This window comes from Eleutherodactylus coqui, chromosome 7 (assembly GCF_035609145.1).
Source record: "Eleutherodactylus coqui strain aEleCoq1 chromosome 7, aEleCoq1.hap1, whole genome shotgun sequence".
Classification (NCBI taxonomy): Eukaryota; Metazoa; Chordata; class Amphibia; order Anura; family Eleutherodactylidae; genus Eleutherodactylus; species Eleutherodactylus coqui.
The window spans coordinates 108,813,419-108,832,442 of NC_089843.1; the positions used below are offsets into that span (position 1 = coordinate 108,813,419).

General features: G+C 45.5%; 1 protein-coding gene across 2 annotated transcripts in view; it reads right to left on the minus strand.

Moving 5' to 3' along the window:
• Positions 1-19,024, minus strand: part of GALNT7 (polypeptide N-acetylgalactosaminyltransferase 7) — a 129,592-nt gene that overhangs the window by 34,693 nt on the left and 75,875 nt on the right. For both annotated transcript variants that reach the window (XM_066573528.1, XM_066573527.1), the window contains exon 3: positions 41-207. In XM_066573528.1, coding sequence (XP_066429625.1) covers positions 41-207 — 167 coding nt within the window. The remainder of the gene's footprint in view (positions 1-40; positions 208-19,024) is intronic.

Sequence of the window (19,024 nt, forward strand, 5' to 3'; positions counted from 1 at the left end):
CTGACCTGCACGGTGTCAACCGCTTTGGCCCCAAACTCACCTTTGTTACTATAGTCATCTATCATGACAATCTCAGCCAGGTATTTTCTAGGCGTCCTCTTGATAACACTGTGAACAGTCCTCATGAGTGTCGACCAGCCTTCATTATGGAAAACAATGACCACACTGGATGTGAGCAGGTTCTCATCATACTGCCAGTACTTGCACCTAGAAATGACAGGTTCCAAAAGTTATTAACAGGTCCATGTTACCTAATAACAAAACAAGGTAAAAGCATGGATTTTATTTACTACAGTTAGTGCAAGGAAAGCAAGAAAAAAATGATGGTCCTTTACAGCCACCGCCATTGTAAGCCTGATGATCACTCCACTGACTACTATTAGGCCAGCTCAGCCATAATATATATATTCAGTCGGCCTAACATGCATGCAATTTCCTTAGAGGGAGATCTGCAGCTGCCAGACAACTCTGGCGTCACTGATCTCTTGGGAGTAAATCTTGACAGGTTAGATCCATGGAGATTAACAATACGACAAGGCTGGATATCCTGTAACATATATGACGCCAGTGTGCTACATGTGTTAGTGAACCTCCTCTGGTTTCATAGCTTTTCTTCTTACACGATATGATACAATTTAAGGGCCTGGCCACACTGGCACCCTCACGTATGGTTCGCATGTGCGAGAAACGGACATGAAAAAAAAAAAACACAGGTAAAATGTACGTATTTTAAGCATACGTTTAAGTCTTTAATATCCTACCTGTGGTATACGTTTCTAGAAGAAAAATGTACGTTTTTCACTTTTTTTTTCTAATAATGTTTTGTAGTTCAACATTTTTTTTTACCCATGTTTACAAAAACCGTACACGTTAAGCTCATGGTAACATACAGCCTTACGTTTTTCATTGACTGCAATGTCTTTTGGACAAGAATGTGTGCTTTTCACGGACGAACATATGCCAGTGTGGACGGCCGCGTACTCTGCATTTATCACACTTGTCCGTTTGTGTGCCCAGATAATTAGCGGATTATGCCTGTGTATCTGAATGAGGTAAAAGATAAAGGATTCTCTCAGCTATGGTAGTGAGATAAAACAGGAGGTCATTATCTGGCCAGTCACAGGCCTTTTCTCCCAGTCAGACCAGTAAGAGAGACGTGAAGTAGGGGATTCTCCTGCATGAGAGAATAGTACTACAGATGTGAACACTAGTGCCAAGCCCATGCTGCAGCGCCCATACACATTTAATATTGGCATCAAAATGCACAATTCTAGTTTGTACTAACTGCATAAAAATGCAGGCTTCTTAGTGCACAAAGTGATCAAATTCACCTGGGCCCATCCGTTAAGGTTTGCCTTGACATGGCAGATGGGCCCAGATGAATTTGATCATTTTGTGCACTAAGAAGCTTGCATTTTTATGCAGTTAGTACAAACCACAATTATGCATTTGCATGCACATATAAAGGTCACCCTCATACATGCGTTTTCAGCTGCGTTGGCACGCATAGTCGACAGTGCTGAAAACGCTCCCCATTCATTTCAGTGGGTGACACATTGCATTTAAAACACTGAAACGTCTGAATAGAACAAACAGCGCATGAAAAACACAATTGAAAATCAATGGAGGCATTTTACAGCGTTTAGCGCTGCATCTGAAACGCAGCGTTAAACGCTGAAAGAAGCGATGTGTGTGAGTGGCCTAAGGCCTCATGTCCACGGGCAAAAGAGGAATTAAAATCCGCAGCGGATTTTAACTCTTCTCCTGCCCACGGATCCGCACCCCATAGGGATGCATTGACCACCCACGGGTAGATAAATATCCGCGGATGGTCAATAAAAGTGATTTTAAAAAAATTGGAGCATGAAAAAATCTGGACCATGCTCCATTTTCGTGCGGGTCTCCCGCGGGGACGGCTCCCGCGGGCTTCTATTGAAGCCTATGGAAGCCGTCCGGATCCGCGGGAGACAAAATTCAGAATTTACTCACGCGCTCCGGATCTTCCCTTCGCCGCGGCTCCATCTTCTCTCCGTCGCGGCCGGATCTTTTTTCTTCAGGCCGGCGCATGCGCGGGGCATGTGGATTCTCCATGGAGGCCTCATGTCCACGGGGAAAATCAGGCCCGCTACGGATTCTCCATGGAGAATCCGTAGCGGGTCCCTCCTGCCCCGCGGACATGAGCGCTGAAAATAAGAATTAACTTACCTCTCGCCCGCTCCGGATCTTCCCTTCGCCGCGGCGTCATGTTCTCTGCGTCGCGGCCGGATCTTCTTTCTTCGGCCCGGCGGATGCGCAGGGCACGTCAGTGACGTGCCCCGTGCATGCGCCGTCCCGAAGAAAAAAGTTCCGGCCGCGACGGAGAGAAGATGGAGCCGCAGCGAAGGGAAGAACCGGAGTGGGTGAGTAAATTCCACACGAAAATGGAGCATGGTCCAGATTTTTTCATGCTCCATTTTTTTTAAATTCCCTTTTATTGACCATCTGCGGGTATTTATCTACCCGCGGGTGGTCAATGCATCCCTATGGGATGCGGATCTGCGTGCAGGAGAAGAGTTAAAATCCACGGGCACGTACGGTTTCCCAGTACAGAATCCCGCAGCGGATTCCAGCTGGTCCGCAGACAGGATGCCAAAAAATACATTTACTCACCTGTCTGGCCGCGGCGTGGGTCTCATTCGACATGGCCGGATCTTCTTTCTTATGCATGGCAGATGCACTATGGATGGCCGCGCTTTTTTTAAAATGTCCTGCTTTCCTGCGGATGGCTTCCATTGATTTTAAATTGATTTGCTGTAGGTATCTAATTACCCGTGGATGCCTAATGCATGCCTATGGTCATACTGAACTACGGATCATCCGCGCGGATTCCACAATTCAATTTTGCCCGTGGACATTAGGCCTAAGTGTGTATGAGAGCCAAAGCATGCGATCATTACTGTAATTGTCCCAGCCGTACCTTATTTGTTGGATGTGCGGCCTTTGTGTTTTGGATACCCAAAGGCCACTCTTACACATGGTGTCAGAATACACCGCGATTTGTATCGCAGCGTTTTACCCCAATTTTTATCAGCTGTTTTGAACGCAGGTTACGGTGTTTGAGAGTGCTTTTTAATGCACCCCATCATTGTGATGGGTGATTGGGTGCGTTAAAAAGCGCAAAAACTCACCAAAATAGAGCAGGTTTTCGAGTGCAGGTCTGCGAGGCTCCATCGAAACCAATGGGAGTGCTGTACCGTGACTAGCACAACGCTTGGGACACCGCGCTAATCACAGTGAAAAGTGGCATGTGTGAGAGAGGCTAATCACGGCACAACGCTCCAAGTGATTTCAATGGGGCCTCGCCGACCAGTACTCAAATGTGACATTTGTAACGCCGCGATTTTCGAGCGCTGCCTGTTCTATTTGTCAGCGTTTTTACATTTAATGCACCCCATCATCATACTGATAGGATACGCTAAAAACCGCTGTCAAAGGATGTAACGTGCGTTCAAAAACGCAGCTGGAACTCGCGGTACGCATGTGTGAGAGCGGCCTTAATGCCAGCAATGATATTCATGCTATCCATCTTGAGGCGCTTCCTTGCATCGCCCTTCATATTAGGGCATTGGTTGGCATTTCTGGCCGTGTATGGTGTAGACCAAAGCTAGATTGCTACAAGGCACTGCCAGTGTCCTCCGAGGCTCAGGAAGGGACTGTCCTTCTTGAAGTACTCCTCTGAAGACACAATCCAAGGGGCCGCACACACTTGTAGGCTGTGACTTACAGACGGGTAACACTTTCATCAGAGAGGATCAGGTCATGATTTAATCATGAAGCATTTCTCTCCATCACTCTGGGGACTCAGAATGACTTGTTCTACATGCCAATGGCGGCATGAAGTTGATCTTGCAAGATAAGATTTCATTTAGAAATTGGACTGACGGATGCAAATCACTGACTCCTTACAAGAAGTCAGACATGTGCAGATAGTACAGCTAAAGCCAATGGAGGAGTTCATGCAGCACGGTGGATGGGGTTAGCAACCCAGGAGGAGCGGCCCACAGCCAGATAGACTGCTGCCCCTCATCAGTGTGCAGCAGGCTTCTGGCTTAGTTTGTGAGGTCTGGGACATGGGTCAGGAGCAGCGTTGTGTCTTCCTAAGGAGAGCACCCAAAAGTGTGTGTGGAGACACCTAGGGGGTGAGTGGGTAAGGGGACGGTATAGTCTCTCCCCAAGGAGTGCACCCAGTAGTGGTGTGGGGACACCTAAAAGGTGAGTGAGGAGACTTATAAGGCAATGCAAGCTCCTCTAGATAATTTATGAAAATAAAGATGGAACAATACCTCTGCAGCGCCACCTATTGGAAGGCAGTATTCCTGCAAATCAATGTGACCTTTTAACAATGATTGGGAATAGGAAACCAAGCCAGAGAACCATGAACATACACAGCTCTCCTGACCCACATCATAGGCCTCTCACAAACTAAGCCAGAAGCCTGCTGCACACTGATAAGGGGCAATCACCCCAAAACAGTCTGTCCGTGCATGGTTCTGTTTTTCCCATGTTGTCGCTAGACAATGACGTGTGTACCCACGATCTGTTCGCAATGTCAATGGGTAATGCAAACCGTCCGTTCGGATTCCGCAGAAAAATAAAACATGCTGCGATTTTCAATCCACTCGCAGAAATCGCAATCTGCTCATGTGAGTGGATATATAAATGTTCTATCCTCGTGTGAGTGGATATATAAATGTTCTATCCTCGTGTGAGTGGATATATAAATGTTCTATCCTCGTGTGAGTGGATATATAAATGTTCTATCCTCGTGTGAGTGGATATATAAATGTTCTATCCTCGTGTGAGTGGATATATAAATGTTCTATCCTCGTGTGAGTGGATATATAAATGTTCTATCCTCGTGTGAGTGCATATATAAATGTTCTATCCTCGTGTGAGTGCATATAGAAATGTTCTATCCTCGTGTGAGTGGATATAGAAATGTTCTATCCTCGTGTGAGTGGATATAGAAATGTTCTATCCTCGTGTGAGTGGATATAGAAATGTTCTATCCTCGTGTGAGTGGATATAGAAATGTTCTATCCTCGTGTGAGTGGATATACAAATGTTCTATCCTCGTGTGAGTGGATATAGAAAATGTTCTATCCTTTCAAGATGTGCGGAATACCGCGGATCATCAGCGTGGGTGACGATTGCAGATTCCGCAATTCAAATCCAGTCATGTGCCAGCGGCCTTACTCTGATGTTTACGGGATTGTGGCAGGCACCATCCACAGAGTGCGCAGCCCTCCTGAATTACCCAACAAATTGTACCAGCCACATTGAAGGGATCATAAAATAAACATATTTCGGAGTAGTGCCCCCTACAGCAGTATTCATAGACATACACCAGTATAACAAATTATGGCCTCCATGCTCTCGCACTGCTCCGTCCTGTATTAACAGAAACCTGTATGTTAGCAGCCAATCAGCAACAATGTGAAGGAGTTGTAGCAGAATTAGGGATAACTTGCTGATCGGTTGGGGGGGGGGGGGGGGTCTCACCATTTAGACCCCCACCGGTCTCGAGAAGGAGGGATCCGTTTTCCCCTCTGCCTACCTGTTGAGTCGCCCCCCCCTCCACCCCCACCCCTTGCAGTGGAATCAGAAAGAATGGAACAATGACTGAGCTTTCGCAGTCAGCACTTCATTCATTTCAACAGGGCTGACAGAAATACCTGAACGCTTGCCACTTAGCTATCTCCGGCAGTCACATTGAGAATGAGTCAATCGTCAGCACATGTGTGCGACCAGTGCTTCAGTCAGTCTCCTCCTTACTTTTGGGGGGATGTAGTAAGCACACAATGAGGAGGATGGGAAAATGGGACCCCCGTTCTTGGGATTAGTGGAGAGCTCAGCTTTAAGACCCTCACTGATCAGCAAGTGATCCTCCATCCTGTGGATAGGGAATAATTGTGATTCCGCTACAAAAACAGGGGTTTTCCATTAGTAAAGTATTGAAGGCCTATCCTCAGATCAGTGGAAATCTGCCCCCCGGGACCCCCGCTGATCGACTGTTCACCAGATCAGTGTGCTCATGAACTGAGCAGATTTTTGCAGACAGCCTTATTTTAACTGAAGTAGCCCAGGCTTGGTATTATAGGCAAGGTTCCCACAGAGGTGAATGAGAACTTTGCCTGTAATACCAAGAGGGGCCACTGCAGAAAGTACGGGGCTGTCTGCTTCCTGAAAAAATCAGCTCCATGCATGAGCATACTAACAAGAACAGCTGATCAACGGGGTTCCTAGGTAGTGAATCCCTAATGATCATCCAAAAGACAGGTCGTCAATAGCTTCCAACTAGACAACCCCTTTAAATGTCATTTTATTTCCCTGTGCCAATCTGTACTGCCAGAAACCAGCGCTGAAGAAATGTAGGACTGATTGTTTTCTAGCAGGAAAAATATCTTGCATTCCAGCAGACTGCCAGGATCTGGAAAACAAAGGTCGGGAGTCACATACCACACAAAGGAGGCCTGGGTGACACTTGACCTGTTTGGCTGTAATCAAGCAGTGTCTGGCAGCACTACAACTGGATGACCTTCCATCCGTAAACCTACTGCTATCACTGCTGAACTCAGTATGTACATAGGAAATCCGCAGGCTGCGTGTAAGCAGCTAGTCCTGCCGGTATAATACACTGGGACTTCTTGTTCAGGCACATTAATGAGCCATGAACTGCATAGCAATTGGCTGCAAACTACAAAAATAGCCAAAGTACAGCGAAAATGTAACAACCAATGTAACCGCGTAAAAAGCAAAACTGCATCTAAATATCCCCGGATTAGAAAAGCCCATAACTAGTAATCACACAACTGAGAGCGGTGACTCAGAGCAAACACCCTGAGAGAGCCCAGAACACATCTGCTTGGCATTGTATTACCAAGGATGGAGGAGGGGAGAGGGAGCAGGCGCACAGACCAGGGGAGGGAGGAGGGGAGCGGGAGCAGGCGCACAGACCAGGGGAGGGAGGAGGGGAGCAGGCGCACAGACCAGGGGAGGGAGGAATCCAGCAGATACAGAGGAAGACAGACAGCAACAAATGTTTGATTCTTACAGCCAGCCATAAAAGCCGCCCCTTGGAAATTAAGCTGGCAGCAACGCCTGGTATTTGGAGACATCTGAAAGCAATCTATTAGTCTGTTTTTAACTCAATGACTCTTGAGCTGGCTTTTAGTAGCCATAATGCAAACTAGGAGTGCAGCCCATCAAATGACATGTAGCCCAGTGCTACTCCTGAAGGCAGCAGCCCAACTGCATGCACATTCATCAGCAGAGAAATCTGCGGCATTCGCCAGCAGAAGCTAAATGTATCCACGACGGATTCCTGGACGGTCGCGGCTCATGTCATGTAATATAGTCAGTGGGGATGGAAGCAGCAGATGATAACAGTCATCTTACATAGCAGCATGCATTGCAATACTATCAGGGAAGGGAACGACTGCTGATCGTGTAAACGGGCGACTCCAGACTACTGGGAATGGAGATGGGGCTCACAATTATAAAATTCACCTATGAGTATGTTTTTGGAGCACGAGAGGAAACCGGAGTACTCAGAGCAACCCACACAAACATGGGGAGAACATAGAAACTCTCAATGGACTGATCCATTTAACCCCCAAGTCACAGTACAGTGTGGTGTATAGGGCTCCCGACCTGGGGGACTCTTCTTCATTGCTAGAACATTAAGTGCTGCCATTAGGCAAGTTTGTTACATCAAGACACGTTTCCTTTATTAGGCCGTTTTCAAATATATGAAACCCATTCTTTTGAATGGGGTCACACATATGAGCGACGTTTCCCTGTATCACAATGCGAGGCAGGAATCAAATCACAGCACGTCCTATCTTGTGCATGCTTTTGCATCGCATCACCCATTGCTTTTAATGGGGCCAGGGCAGCATTGCACCAAATGCTAGGTGCACGCGGTGTAAAGCGAGGGTTCCCCACTTAAAACAATGGGAGAAACTCAGCAATCCTCTGCCAAGTCGGAGGAGCGCTACTTCCCTGAACTGATGCAAGGCGATTTTGAGATAAAAACGCCTGGCATCTGCTGGGAAGTTGCATGTTAGCGAGCATGATATCGGGCCGTGATTCATGCCCTGGTACCACACTTGACACATGTGAAGTTAGCCTAAGACCCAATGTCCACATGCAGATTTGATTTGCGGCACCCGCGCAGAAGATCCACAAATCAAGCCACCCATAGGGATGTATTAGCATCCGCAAAACAATTAAAAGCATGCGGATAAGATTTTTTTCCCCAGTGTGCAGGGAAGTACGGGAAGAAGTCGCAGCATGCTCCATTTTTCTGCAGATCCCATGGGACGGCTTTCCTTGTAGTCAATGGAAGCAGTCTGATCTGCGGCACACCCACAGCTGTGGACGTGCCACGTATCCGTGGGAAAGCAGATTTTTTTAAAATTGCACTGCGCATGCAGCCGGCACGTCAATTTCTGAGGCGCTGACAATAATTACTTTACCTGTACAATACTGAGGAAATACAGAAAACCTGACCTTTTGGAGAGGCTTTAAGGAATGAAGTTAAAAACACTGATATGGAATATGCTGTTGCAATAGTAAGGGTGCGTTCACATGTGACTGATGTACTGCAGATTTTGGTGCAGATCTGCAGCAGATTTCACCCCTTCAATTTGCAGATCTGCACCAAAATCTGCATGAAAATTTGCAGCACATCAACTAGGTGTAAATGCACTCTAAAGGCCCATTTACATGCAATATATCTGAGCGATAATTGTTGCATGTAAATGCTACCATGGTTTACTTTTCGGCCAAACGATGATTTTTAGATGAGCACAAAATCCATCATTCAGCCGGAGACCTAAAAGCAGGGACCACATGCTATGTTCTCCACGGGAGTGCTGATTACATTGTATTCAACTTGCAGCCCTGCGGCAGAACAAATGAACTGTATGCAGAGGACAGACCATGTGCTGTTTTCTGCATACAGCTTCCGGAGGCTCATTTACATGTAAATGAAGCGAATAGGCTGCTAATGGGCGTTCGTACACATTAGCAGCTTATGCAAAACGATTGCTAAAACTGTCAATCTTCTTATCTTTTGAACGAATTTTGAGCGATCACATTTACATCTAAGTGGGCCTTTAGGCCATCTTCACACGGGGCTTATTTGCATCGGGCTTTCTGAAGCAAGAAGAACTGCAGTAAATCCACAGTGGCCAAATCCGCATGGAACACAGGGCTTCACAAAGGCCATAAATGCTGCAGATTTCCCACAGCAGAAATTCAGCATTATTTACCATACAAGCCACAAGGGGGAGACTTCAGAAATCTCCTTTACAGGGAGTGGAAAATTTTCACACCGAATCTACAGCTTTTTTGACAAACATTGCCGATTCTAAGGGCTCATGCCCACGGCCATGACAGACTCCACCAGCGGAATATCGCAGTGGAGTCCACCATGGTGCCCCCCAAAACCCCCATACTTACCACTCTGGATCCGCCGTAGGCGTCCCGCATGGAGGGCAGGAACACATGACACGCCAGCAGTGTCAGATGACACTGTGGGCGGGGCCACATATTTACGCAATACTTCCGCTGTACTACCGCGGAAGTATAGCGAGACGGCTGGCTTTCTTTTGACTACAATGGATGCCGGCCGCGCGTATTCCCACGGCATTTAGAACATGCTGCGGTTTATTTCACACTGTGGAATTCTGCATGGTGAACATAGCAACGCTATGGAAAGCGCAGGGCCGGCGTCCACGACAGAGAAGCATAGCGATTCTGTCAGATCATAGGCTCAGCGTGGAGAGCTGTCCGCTCTCACCTGCTCCCAGGCGGCGGCTCCTGCGGGATATCGCTAAGCCCGTGGACAGGCAGCCTTAAAATCCACAGCAGGTCTGCAGCGGTGCAGAATCCGTACCACTTAGGGGCAGATTACAGTGTATTTCTGCTGCGGAAAGCCCGCAGCGCAAACGCCCCATGTAAATGGGACCAAATGGTGTGGATTTTACAGTGGATATTTGGCGCAGATCTGCTGCGGGTTTTAACCCATTTTATGGTTTGAAGTCCGCAGCATAAATAAACATGCTGCGGATTTAGAATCTACAGTGTTTTTTTTATTCCAGCGTTTTTCAGCTCCCTATGAAGGAGATTTTTAAAACAAGCAGCATATTCTCCCCTCTCCCCAGTATGTCCGCAGCGTTGCTCCAGGTAGTTTTACAGGCCGCCCCAGCCTGTTTACAGGACGTTACTGCTTCTAGAGCCGATGGTAGAGCCAAGCGCTCGACTGCCGAGCTCTGTTATTGGCTGCAGCGCCTGCCACGTCCTGTAAGACGGGTGGGATTCCGGCCTGTAGATAAACAGATCAGCGGAGGACCGCGCAGTGGTGTAGGGCCCAGCGGGTGCAGGGGGAAGTGACTATATGCCGGTTAGTTATGTTACTGCAAGGGGAACAAGCTTTTAATGGAACAATATAAATAAGACCACTGCTTTAAAGGGGTTGGCCAGGAAGCGGCCCCCAGGATACACCGGGTGGAGAGTGGAAACACTGCTCCGACCCCATGTGTAGCAGCCGCCGCTCGTAATTGCAAACACAGGCCTCATCTAATCAATGGAAGCTGCGCTTGTAATTACAGTCACAGCTCCAACTCCTGTGTACCCCTGCGTCCACCTCCTGGACAACCCCTTTAAGGTCTGTGTGAAGGAAGCCCTATTGGGTGGATTTGCTGCAGATCTTCTGCAACAGAAAAGCTGCAGCAAATCTGAAGTGTAAAATCCGAACCATTTACTGCAGATTTCATCCCCTCATTTGAAAGGCTGGAATCTGCACTGCAAATTGACATGCTGTGGATTTAAATTCCACGCCGCCTGTCAATTTCCACACTGATTTAGTGCTTTTTTTTCTGCAGCCCGTGGATGAGATTTTGAAAATCACATGGCTGCTACTGTAAATGCCCCGGATGTTACATGTTGAAAATCTGGCAGAATTCACTGTGGAACAATTCCACGTGAATTCCGCGTTTTTGACCTTGTTTTGCGTGCTGAATTTGCTCTGTCAATGCGCCATTGACAGGCATCCTTGGGAAAAACAGTGTTAAAAATACATGGATTTTGATGTGGGTTTTAGAAGCGAAATTCAGGTGGAAGTTCCCCACGGTGAGTTCCGCCATGTGAACATACCCTCAGAGTGTGAAGAGTTACCTGATGATGATGATAAACCTGGATGTCAGGATGAAGCCAATACTGAAGACAGCTTCCAGGAAGCGCTGACTGTTACATTGTATCCATCTGACATACAGTATCATTCATACACTTACCAAAGTACAGAAGCAGGAAAGCATTGACAAACACAAATCAAGAGGTACCCAGAAGAAGCCAAACAAGACCAGAGGTATGGGCGGTGCTGACTAGCGCAGCAGGTAAAGGGGGCATTAATGATAATGACCCAACACAATAAAAGAGCAGAATGTTCTCACGCGGCTCCAGCATGAAGTAATGACCTTTAGATGCGGCAGTGAGAACGTCATTAGCATCTCAGTTGGCCTCTTCTGCGTCCATCATGTACTTTTTATGACACGTCCTCAAAATCACAAATCACAGCAAGATATTTCTAGAGAAATATTATTCCAAGCGGCACGTAGAGGGAAGGCAGCCTCATTTCTCGGCACGTCCATTAGGCTCAGCTTCATGAGCAGCATCTCTCTCAATAGTTTGTAAAGAACTGGAGTCTTTAGAGAAAGCGGAAAGGAACACCGAATGGCAGATAGACCACAAGTCAAGTCATGGTCATGCTCCTACCCCACGGGGCTTATTTACTAACACTGTCTAAAGGTCACAGTTGGAAAATGCAGCAGATTCATCATTTGGGCTCTGCTAAATTCAAAATCTGCCCGATTTTAAAACTGTCTATTCTACGTTTAGACCGCTTATTGGTTGGCCTAGTTTACGCCAAAAATTGTTCCAAAAATTGGCTGCAATTTTCATTGCAATTCAGGTTCCGGTCCCTTTTCTCGCAAGTTGGGAAAATGCCCAAAAGTGTGTAAAAACACATAGTAGATGTAGTGCAAAACATTTACCCCGCATGGAAATTCCGCTGCATTTACAGTAGCAGCAAAGTGGATGAATCCACACAAAACCAGTGAGGAAATCAACATGTGGGGTGGAATTTAATTCCGTAGTATGTCACCTCTTCTCAATGAGGGGGTGAATTGCGCATATAAATACGTGATAAAATCTGCACCAGATCCTGGACATTCTGCAGCCAATCAGACCCATTTGGATGCAGCCTTAGGCCGCTCACAGTCGCCCCTTTTTAGTGTGGCGTCCCGAGCAGCATCCATAGGGCAGGATGGCACATTTTTAGTCTGCAGGGCAAAGAGTTACACATGGCTTCAGCTAGAAGGGCAGTTAACCTACATGTTCGGTAATAATTGGTTGTACTTCTTTATTGCAGTCCGTTTATACAGGCAGATATATCGTTGGCGCGTTCAAATGAGAACTCCTTCAGTCTTATACATTCACTGTATAAGGACGGGACGATCGGTATTTAAACTAAACGATTAGTGAACGAGCCAACGATGATCTTCAAGCTGCATACAATGAACGATGATCGAAAAGCGAATGATTTATTCTTCATCATTCGATCGTTGGCTGCGTTCACAATAAATGATTATCATTTATTTTTGCTTGTTTGAACAAGATAGTTCCGTGTAAAAGGGCCTTAATAAAGTGATTTCTCTACTGAGTTATGTGTACTTCAGACACAAAGAGCAATCTGTGGATCCCTGGTAACAAAACCAGCCCTGAGCAACACATCCCATTATGTTTCCCTACACGAGCAGGGGCGCATATTGCTGTATGTTGCCATCTAGTGGCAGGATTTGGAACTACAAAAGTGATGCGAAAACTCTAGTAAAAGAACATTAATGTAAATGGCAAACTCCCATATTTCTTCATCTTACATGATACAACATAAAATCTAAAGAGTAAGAAAATGAAAAATATAATGTACATACTGATTAAAAAGGACAGTTTCACATGGCCAAGAATCTCGTGCAAGTTTTGTGCGTCTTTAATATGAACTACATTCTTTTGAATGGAGTCATGCATGTGAGTGATGTTTTCCCTCACTGCGATGTGGCGAGGGAAAAAATCGTGGCATGTTCTGTTTTTTCGTGTTCCTCAGAACGCATCGCCCATTGATTTCAATGGGGCCTTAAATACATTGCCTGGCCCTTGAATGCTGTGCGATGTGCAGACAAGGTTTCCTATTGAAATCCATGAGAAACACTTCCAATTCGCACATGCGAGAGGATTGGAATTTCAAAGAAGGTATATGAGGCAGGTTGACGAGTGCGATATTGGCCCGATATCGAGCTCACCCATGTGTGGGTAGTCTAACGTCATGCACGAATATGGATGATGAGCAGATTGGTCATCAGTTTGATAGGAAACTTGAAACTGCAAATTCCTGGCCCATTTCACACCTTGTTGAGAGGTAAAGCTGAAAATCTGAATAGTCCTTGGTCAGTGGCTGTTTTTGGCACTAGACATCAACTTTCACGGCAAAATACATAGATTATAGATTTTAATTAAACGTATATGACTGTTGTGAAGCAAAAATGCAGAGCTCAGAACATTAGTGGAGAACTATATTAACAGCAAAAGGATTTGCAGGGAGAGCACTGGCTCTTTAACAAATAATGCAGGAGAAATCATTGAAGATGATGGAGGGAAGGCAAATCTATTAAACAGTTTCTTTTCAAGTGTATTCACAAACGAAAAGGAAATGCCCAGGAATAAAATAAACCCCTGACAAAATATCTCATACCTAACGCAGGAGGAAGTGCGGAAGCGACTAAAGAAGACTAAAATCGATAAATCGCCAGGACCAGAGGGAATACACCCAAGGATACTAAGGGAACTAAGTGACATGATAGCTAGGCCGCTATATCTAATATTTCTAGACACTATCAAGACCGGTGTTGTACCATTGGATTGGCGCATTGCCAACGTGGTTCCAATTTACAAAAAGGGGAGCAAAAGTGAGCCTGGTAACTACAGGCCGGTAAGTCTCACTTCGGGAAAAATTTTCGAGGGGATTCTGAGAGACGCCATCGATGAGTACCTCAAGGAGAACAAGGGAATAACTCCTCACCACTATAGATTCATGAAGGGTCGCTCATGTCAGACAAATCTGATCAGTTTCTACAACGAAGTAAGCTCTAAGCTGGACCTGAGAGAATCTATTGATCTCGTATATCTGGACTTCTCTAGAGCATTTGACACCATGCCGCATAATAGGCTAATATACAAAATGAGACAGCTCGGATTGGGTGAAAACGTGTGTATATGGGTAAAGAACTGGCTCAATGATAGAAAGCAGAGGGTGATAATAAATGGTGCGTACTCTGATTGGACCACCGTCGCTAGCGGGGTGCCACAGAGTTCCGTATTAGGCCCCACTCTGTTCAATATATTTATCAATTACCTGATAGAGGGGCTGCACAGCAAAATATCAATATTTGCAGATGACACAAAATTATACAATATAATTAATGCAATGGAGGACAATGTGCGGCTACAAACGGACCTGGATAAGATGGGGGCTTGGGCAGAAAAATGGTAAATGAAGTTCAATGTTGATAAATGTAAGGTTATGCACATGGGCAGGAGAATCGGATGTAACCAATATACACTAAATGGGGTACCACTAGGGAAAAGTGATATGGAAAAAGACCTTGGGGTACTAGTGGATTATAGACTAAACTGGAGTTACCAATGCCAGTCAGCTGCTGCAAAGGCAAATAAAGTCTTGGGGTGCATTAAAAGAGGTATAGGGGCGAAGGACGAGAACATTATCCTTCCATTATATAAGGTACTAATCAGGCCCCACATGGAATACTGCATATAGTTCTGATCACCGGTGCTCAGGAAAGATGTTACGGTACTGGAGGGGGTTCAAAGAAGGGCAACTAAACTAATACATGGAATGACGGGACTGGAATACCCAGAGAGGCTATCCAAATTGGGGCTATTTACTCTAGAAAAAAGAAGGCTAAGGGGCAACCAAATAACTATGTGTAAATACATTAGGGGACAATATAAGGATCTCTCCTATGATCTGTTTATACCCAGGACTGTGACTGTAACAAGAGGACATCCATTACGTTTAGAGGAAAACAGGTTTCATCACCAACATAGAAAGGGATTCTTTACTGTTAGAGCAGCTAGACTGTGGAACTCTCTGCCTGAGGAGGTGGTGATGGCAAAATCCTTAGAGGAGTTTAAAAGGGGACTTGATGTCTTTCTGGAGAGGAAGGATATTATAGGCTATAAATCTAAGATTATTTGTTAATCCGGGTATACAGGCTGGTAGGAACTATTAGGCGTTGATCCAGGGAACAGTCTGATTGCCATTAGGGAGTCGGGAAGGAATTTTTTCCCCAAAAGGGCTATTTGGCTTCTGCTCTTGGGGTTTTTTGCCTTCCCCTGGATCAACAGAGGAGGATAGACAGGCTGGACTAGATGGACATTGTCTTCATTCGGCCTAACGAACTATGTTACTATGTAACTGCGAGTGTGTCCTCACTGAGAATACATTCTACAGTCCCGGAATAGAATAAGGGTCCTTCTAGAAGGGGTGACTGACTACTGTCCCAATGATGATCTCTTCTATGCCATCACACAGGAGTGATGATCGCTCAGCGACTGGTGGAGAAGTGGGTAGGAGATCGCTTCCGGTCGCGCGCCTACGTTAACAGTGAACAGGCAGTCGTTCATAGATGAATGACAACTACCTGTTTAATGACAAGCAAACAAAACTAGTGAGGAGACAGCCGGTGCGCCTCCCAGAACCAATGAGGAGACAGCCGGTGCGCCTCCCAGAACCAATGAGGAGACAGCCGGTGCGCCTCCCAGAACCAATGAAGAGACAGGAAGTATGTCTCAGACTACCTAAGACTCTAGGCACTGTAAATGGTAATCACAGATCACAGTTCTTCCCTAATAGGGCTGAGCTAATAGCAGCCATTATTTTTGCTCTTACCATTGGGCATTCGCTTTAATCCTAGAGGTTTAGATAGTTTTTTTTTAATTTGATGCACGAGGACATATTTTTAGTCTGTGTTTCATCTGCATAGATCTTACTAAAAGAGAGCGGCTTAAATCACAGGACAGCTGAAAAAGCTTTCATTTGAGAAAGGTTTGAGTAATGAGCCCGGATGAGTTAGGCCTTATTCACACGTTGCTTATTTGGTCACAAGTTTGTATTAGAATTTTGGATCCAAAACCAGGAGTGGTTTCTAAACTCAGAGCAGATCTACTGGAAGCGTTAGACTAGAGCTACACAGCGACTTTGGTTGAGCAATATGAAGATCACAGTGCCACACTGCGACGTTGCATCTAATGATTGACAATGGGGTCATGTTGTGACCGGTTGGACCTTTGGTTCAGGTCACATGTTACTGTGTAAACTGCAGGCGATTTGGCTGTTTAACAGCTAAATCACAAATCTGAAAGAGTTGCATGACAGCAAGTGGCACAAATGTTTTTGGTTGCATGACTTTTCTGACTTTATGTTGTGGGACTGACGTTAGCGCCCTTGTTTTATATGTCTTTGCATCTCTCGTGAGGTGGTGGATGTGACACGGTGCCGTCCATGCAGTACACGCAGATGGTACAATACGAAAGCTACAGTGTCAGGCCCTTCACACGGTCACATTTGTGCGTGTATTTTAATGGGTTCATTCACATGCGTGTATTTTCTACGCATTTCGGTCGTGCAAAAAGAAACAAAAAAAAACAAAAACACAGCATGCTTTATATTCCTGCATAACACGCCAAATATAGTATGAAACACTGCGTAATTGCACAGCAAAAAGAACACATCTGGGACTAATTAGTCATTTTAATCTGTGTGTCTTTGTTTACTGTGCGAAAATGAACATGCTTCATTTTCAAGTAAAGTAAAATATGCCGATGCATGCGCAAAAAAGCACTGTTCATTCCGCAAATACACAGCGCTCAGGCGCGCAAAAATATGCATACGGTCGTGTAAAAAAGGCATTAGGAAAAAGAATTAATGTTATTTTGCCAAGGTATGCTATATAAAACACAACGACGAATAGTGAACAGGCTATAATACACAGTCCTCCCAAGAGAGGTTGGCACCTACTTACCATCAATATAATTACCTGTATTCAGCATATTTGCACCTAGAACTCACATTATGGTATCACGTTTGGCCTCTATCCATGACCTGCGAGTGATGACTTTCCAAAAGATGTTTACTGCAGTGTATATAGACAGGCCTGTTACACTGACTCAGTGCCTATGAGTGTGCACTCCAAATATCGCTATGGAGGTCGATCTCACTCACGGTTTGTGAAATACAGAAGAAAATAGCACTGTCCAGTACCACTCTGCCCTACTAGCCTGAAGTCTTTCTGTCTCACAGAAGCCACAGGCTTCAGCTATCTGAGGCAATGTCCTGAACACTCTGCCTCACCCCAGTAAGCAGTCCCAGAAGAAAGTGGGGTCCCTCCTCAACCTCTCTAGCGACACCTCTCTTTGCAGCTCACAGTTCCTGGGCAGTACCAGTGTTGCAGTCCCAACCCTTTAATCATGCAGAGCTTTAGGCCTTATGCCCACGGTCCAGGTCGGATTCAGACTGCGAAATCCGACCCGGTAGTGACCCCCAGAGACCCATACTCATTTGTCCGGATCCGCCGCAGGTGTCTTGGCCGGCAAGCCGGTGCAGGGCATGACGCATCTGCGCTGGGCTATAACACAAAGTCCTGTTACCAAGAAAGAGAATGCCCTCTCAGCCGTGAAGACTACAGGAAAGACTGCCGCAGCAAAGCATGAGTGACCCTAACACCCGCTTGTATGTGCTGTCCACTCGTGGCCTCTTCAGCGATTTTATTCTCCACCTGTCGAGGATTCCCAATTTGCCACCGTAAAGTCATAACCGTTGGAAGATGCACTTACTGGTATAGGACATCATTCTGGATGCACAGTTGGTCCCACGGACTGGTCAGTCACAGCAGCATGTAGTGTCTTAGACTACCGATACATACTAACGCTCAGTGCACCTCATATAGTTAGAGAAGCTGGTGTGGCCATCTTTGTTTCTTCAGGCATGGAGGTTTGCTTTAAACGTGTGCCTAATGCATCATTAAGCAGCTCTATTGGGTCCTTATATGCAAATGATGACTTTAGAGGAGCACAAGAAATCGCATGAATATCCCTTTTAATGCAGTATTTGGTAACATATCATTTACTTTACTATGACTTGGTCCATCATTTCTATTTCTCCGAAGCTAAATCATCTAAATCAGATGGCTCTAGCACCTGCTTACGATTACAATGAGGTTATAGTCCTATGTTAACATTTTTGAACTGCAAAAAAAGAAAAACTTGGCAAGTCTAGTAGTTTTTTTCAAGAATAACTGACAATTATACCAAAACCTAGGTCACAACATTGTGGTTTCATGTCCTTAGCTTGATAGAGAAAAGTCACTGAATGTGATAAGGAGCGCTCGTAAAATATGCAAACTCCTATTTTCTCCTGCTCAGCACTTGGCATTGCTCCACTGAGGACAATTACTACAATTCAGCATCCCGTATAACCTGCAGCAAGTGGCAGACATAACAGAACATTGGAGGATACCAAGAGTAGGTAAAGGCCCTTTTACACGCAAACATAATCTTTCAAACGAATGAAAGATTTAGCGATGTATTTGCAAAAAGTGTTAATGGCCATTAACACTTGATCATGTTCATATGCGTGTAAGAGGACGTCTAGGAGTAGTTTGCATAGCCCAGATTGTGTTTTAACACACGGCGAGCTGTGCAAACAGCTGCCATCACATTCCATTGTTCTCCTTGTGTAAAGATGCCATGGGAGAACATCCTGCAGTCTTATGAAAGATGAATGATATACCTTCAAATGGAATGTATTTGCTCAGTCTTAAGTGAACTAAAATCCATTGTTCAAATG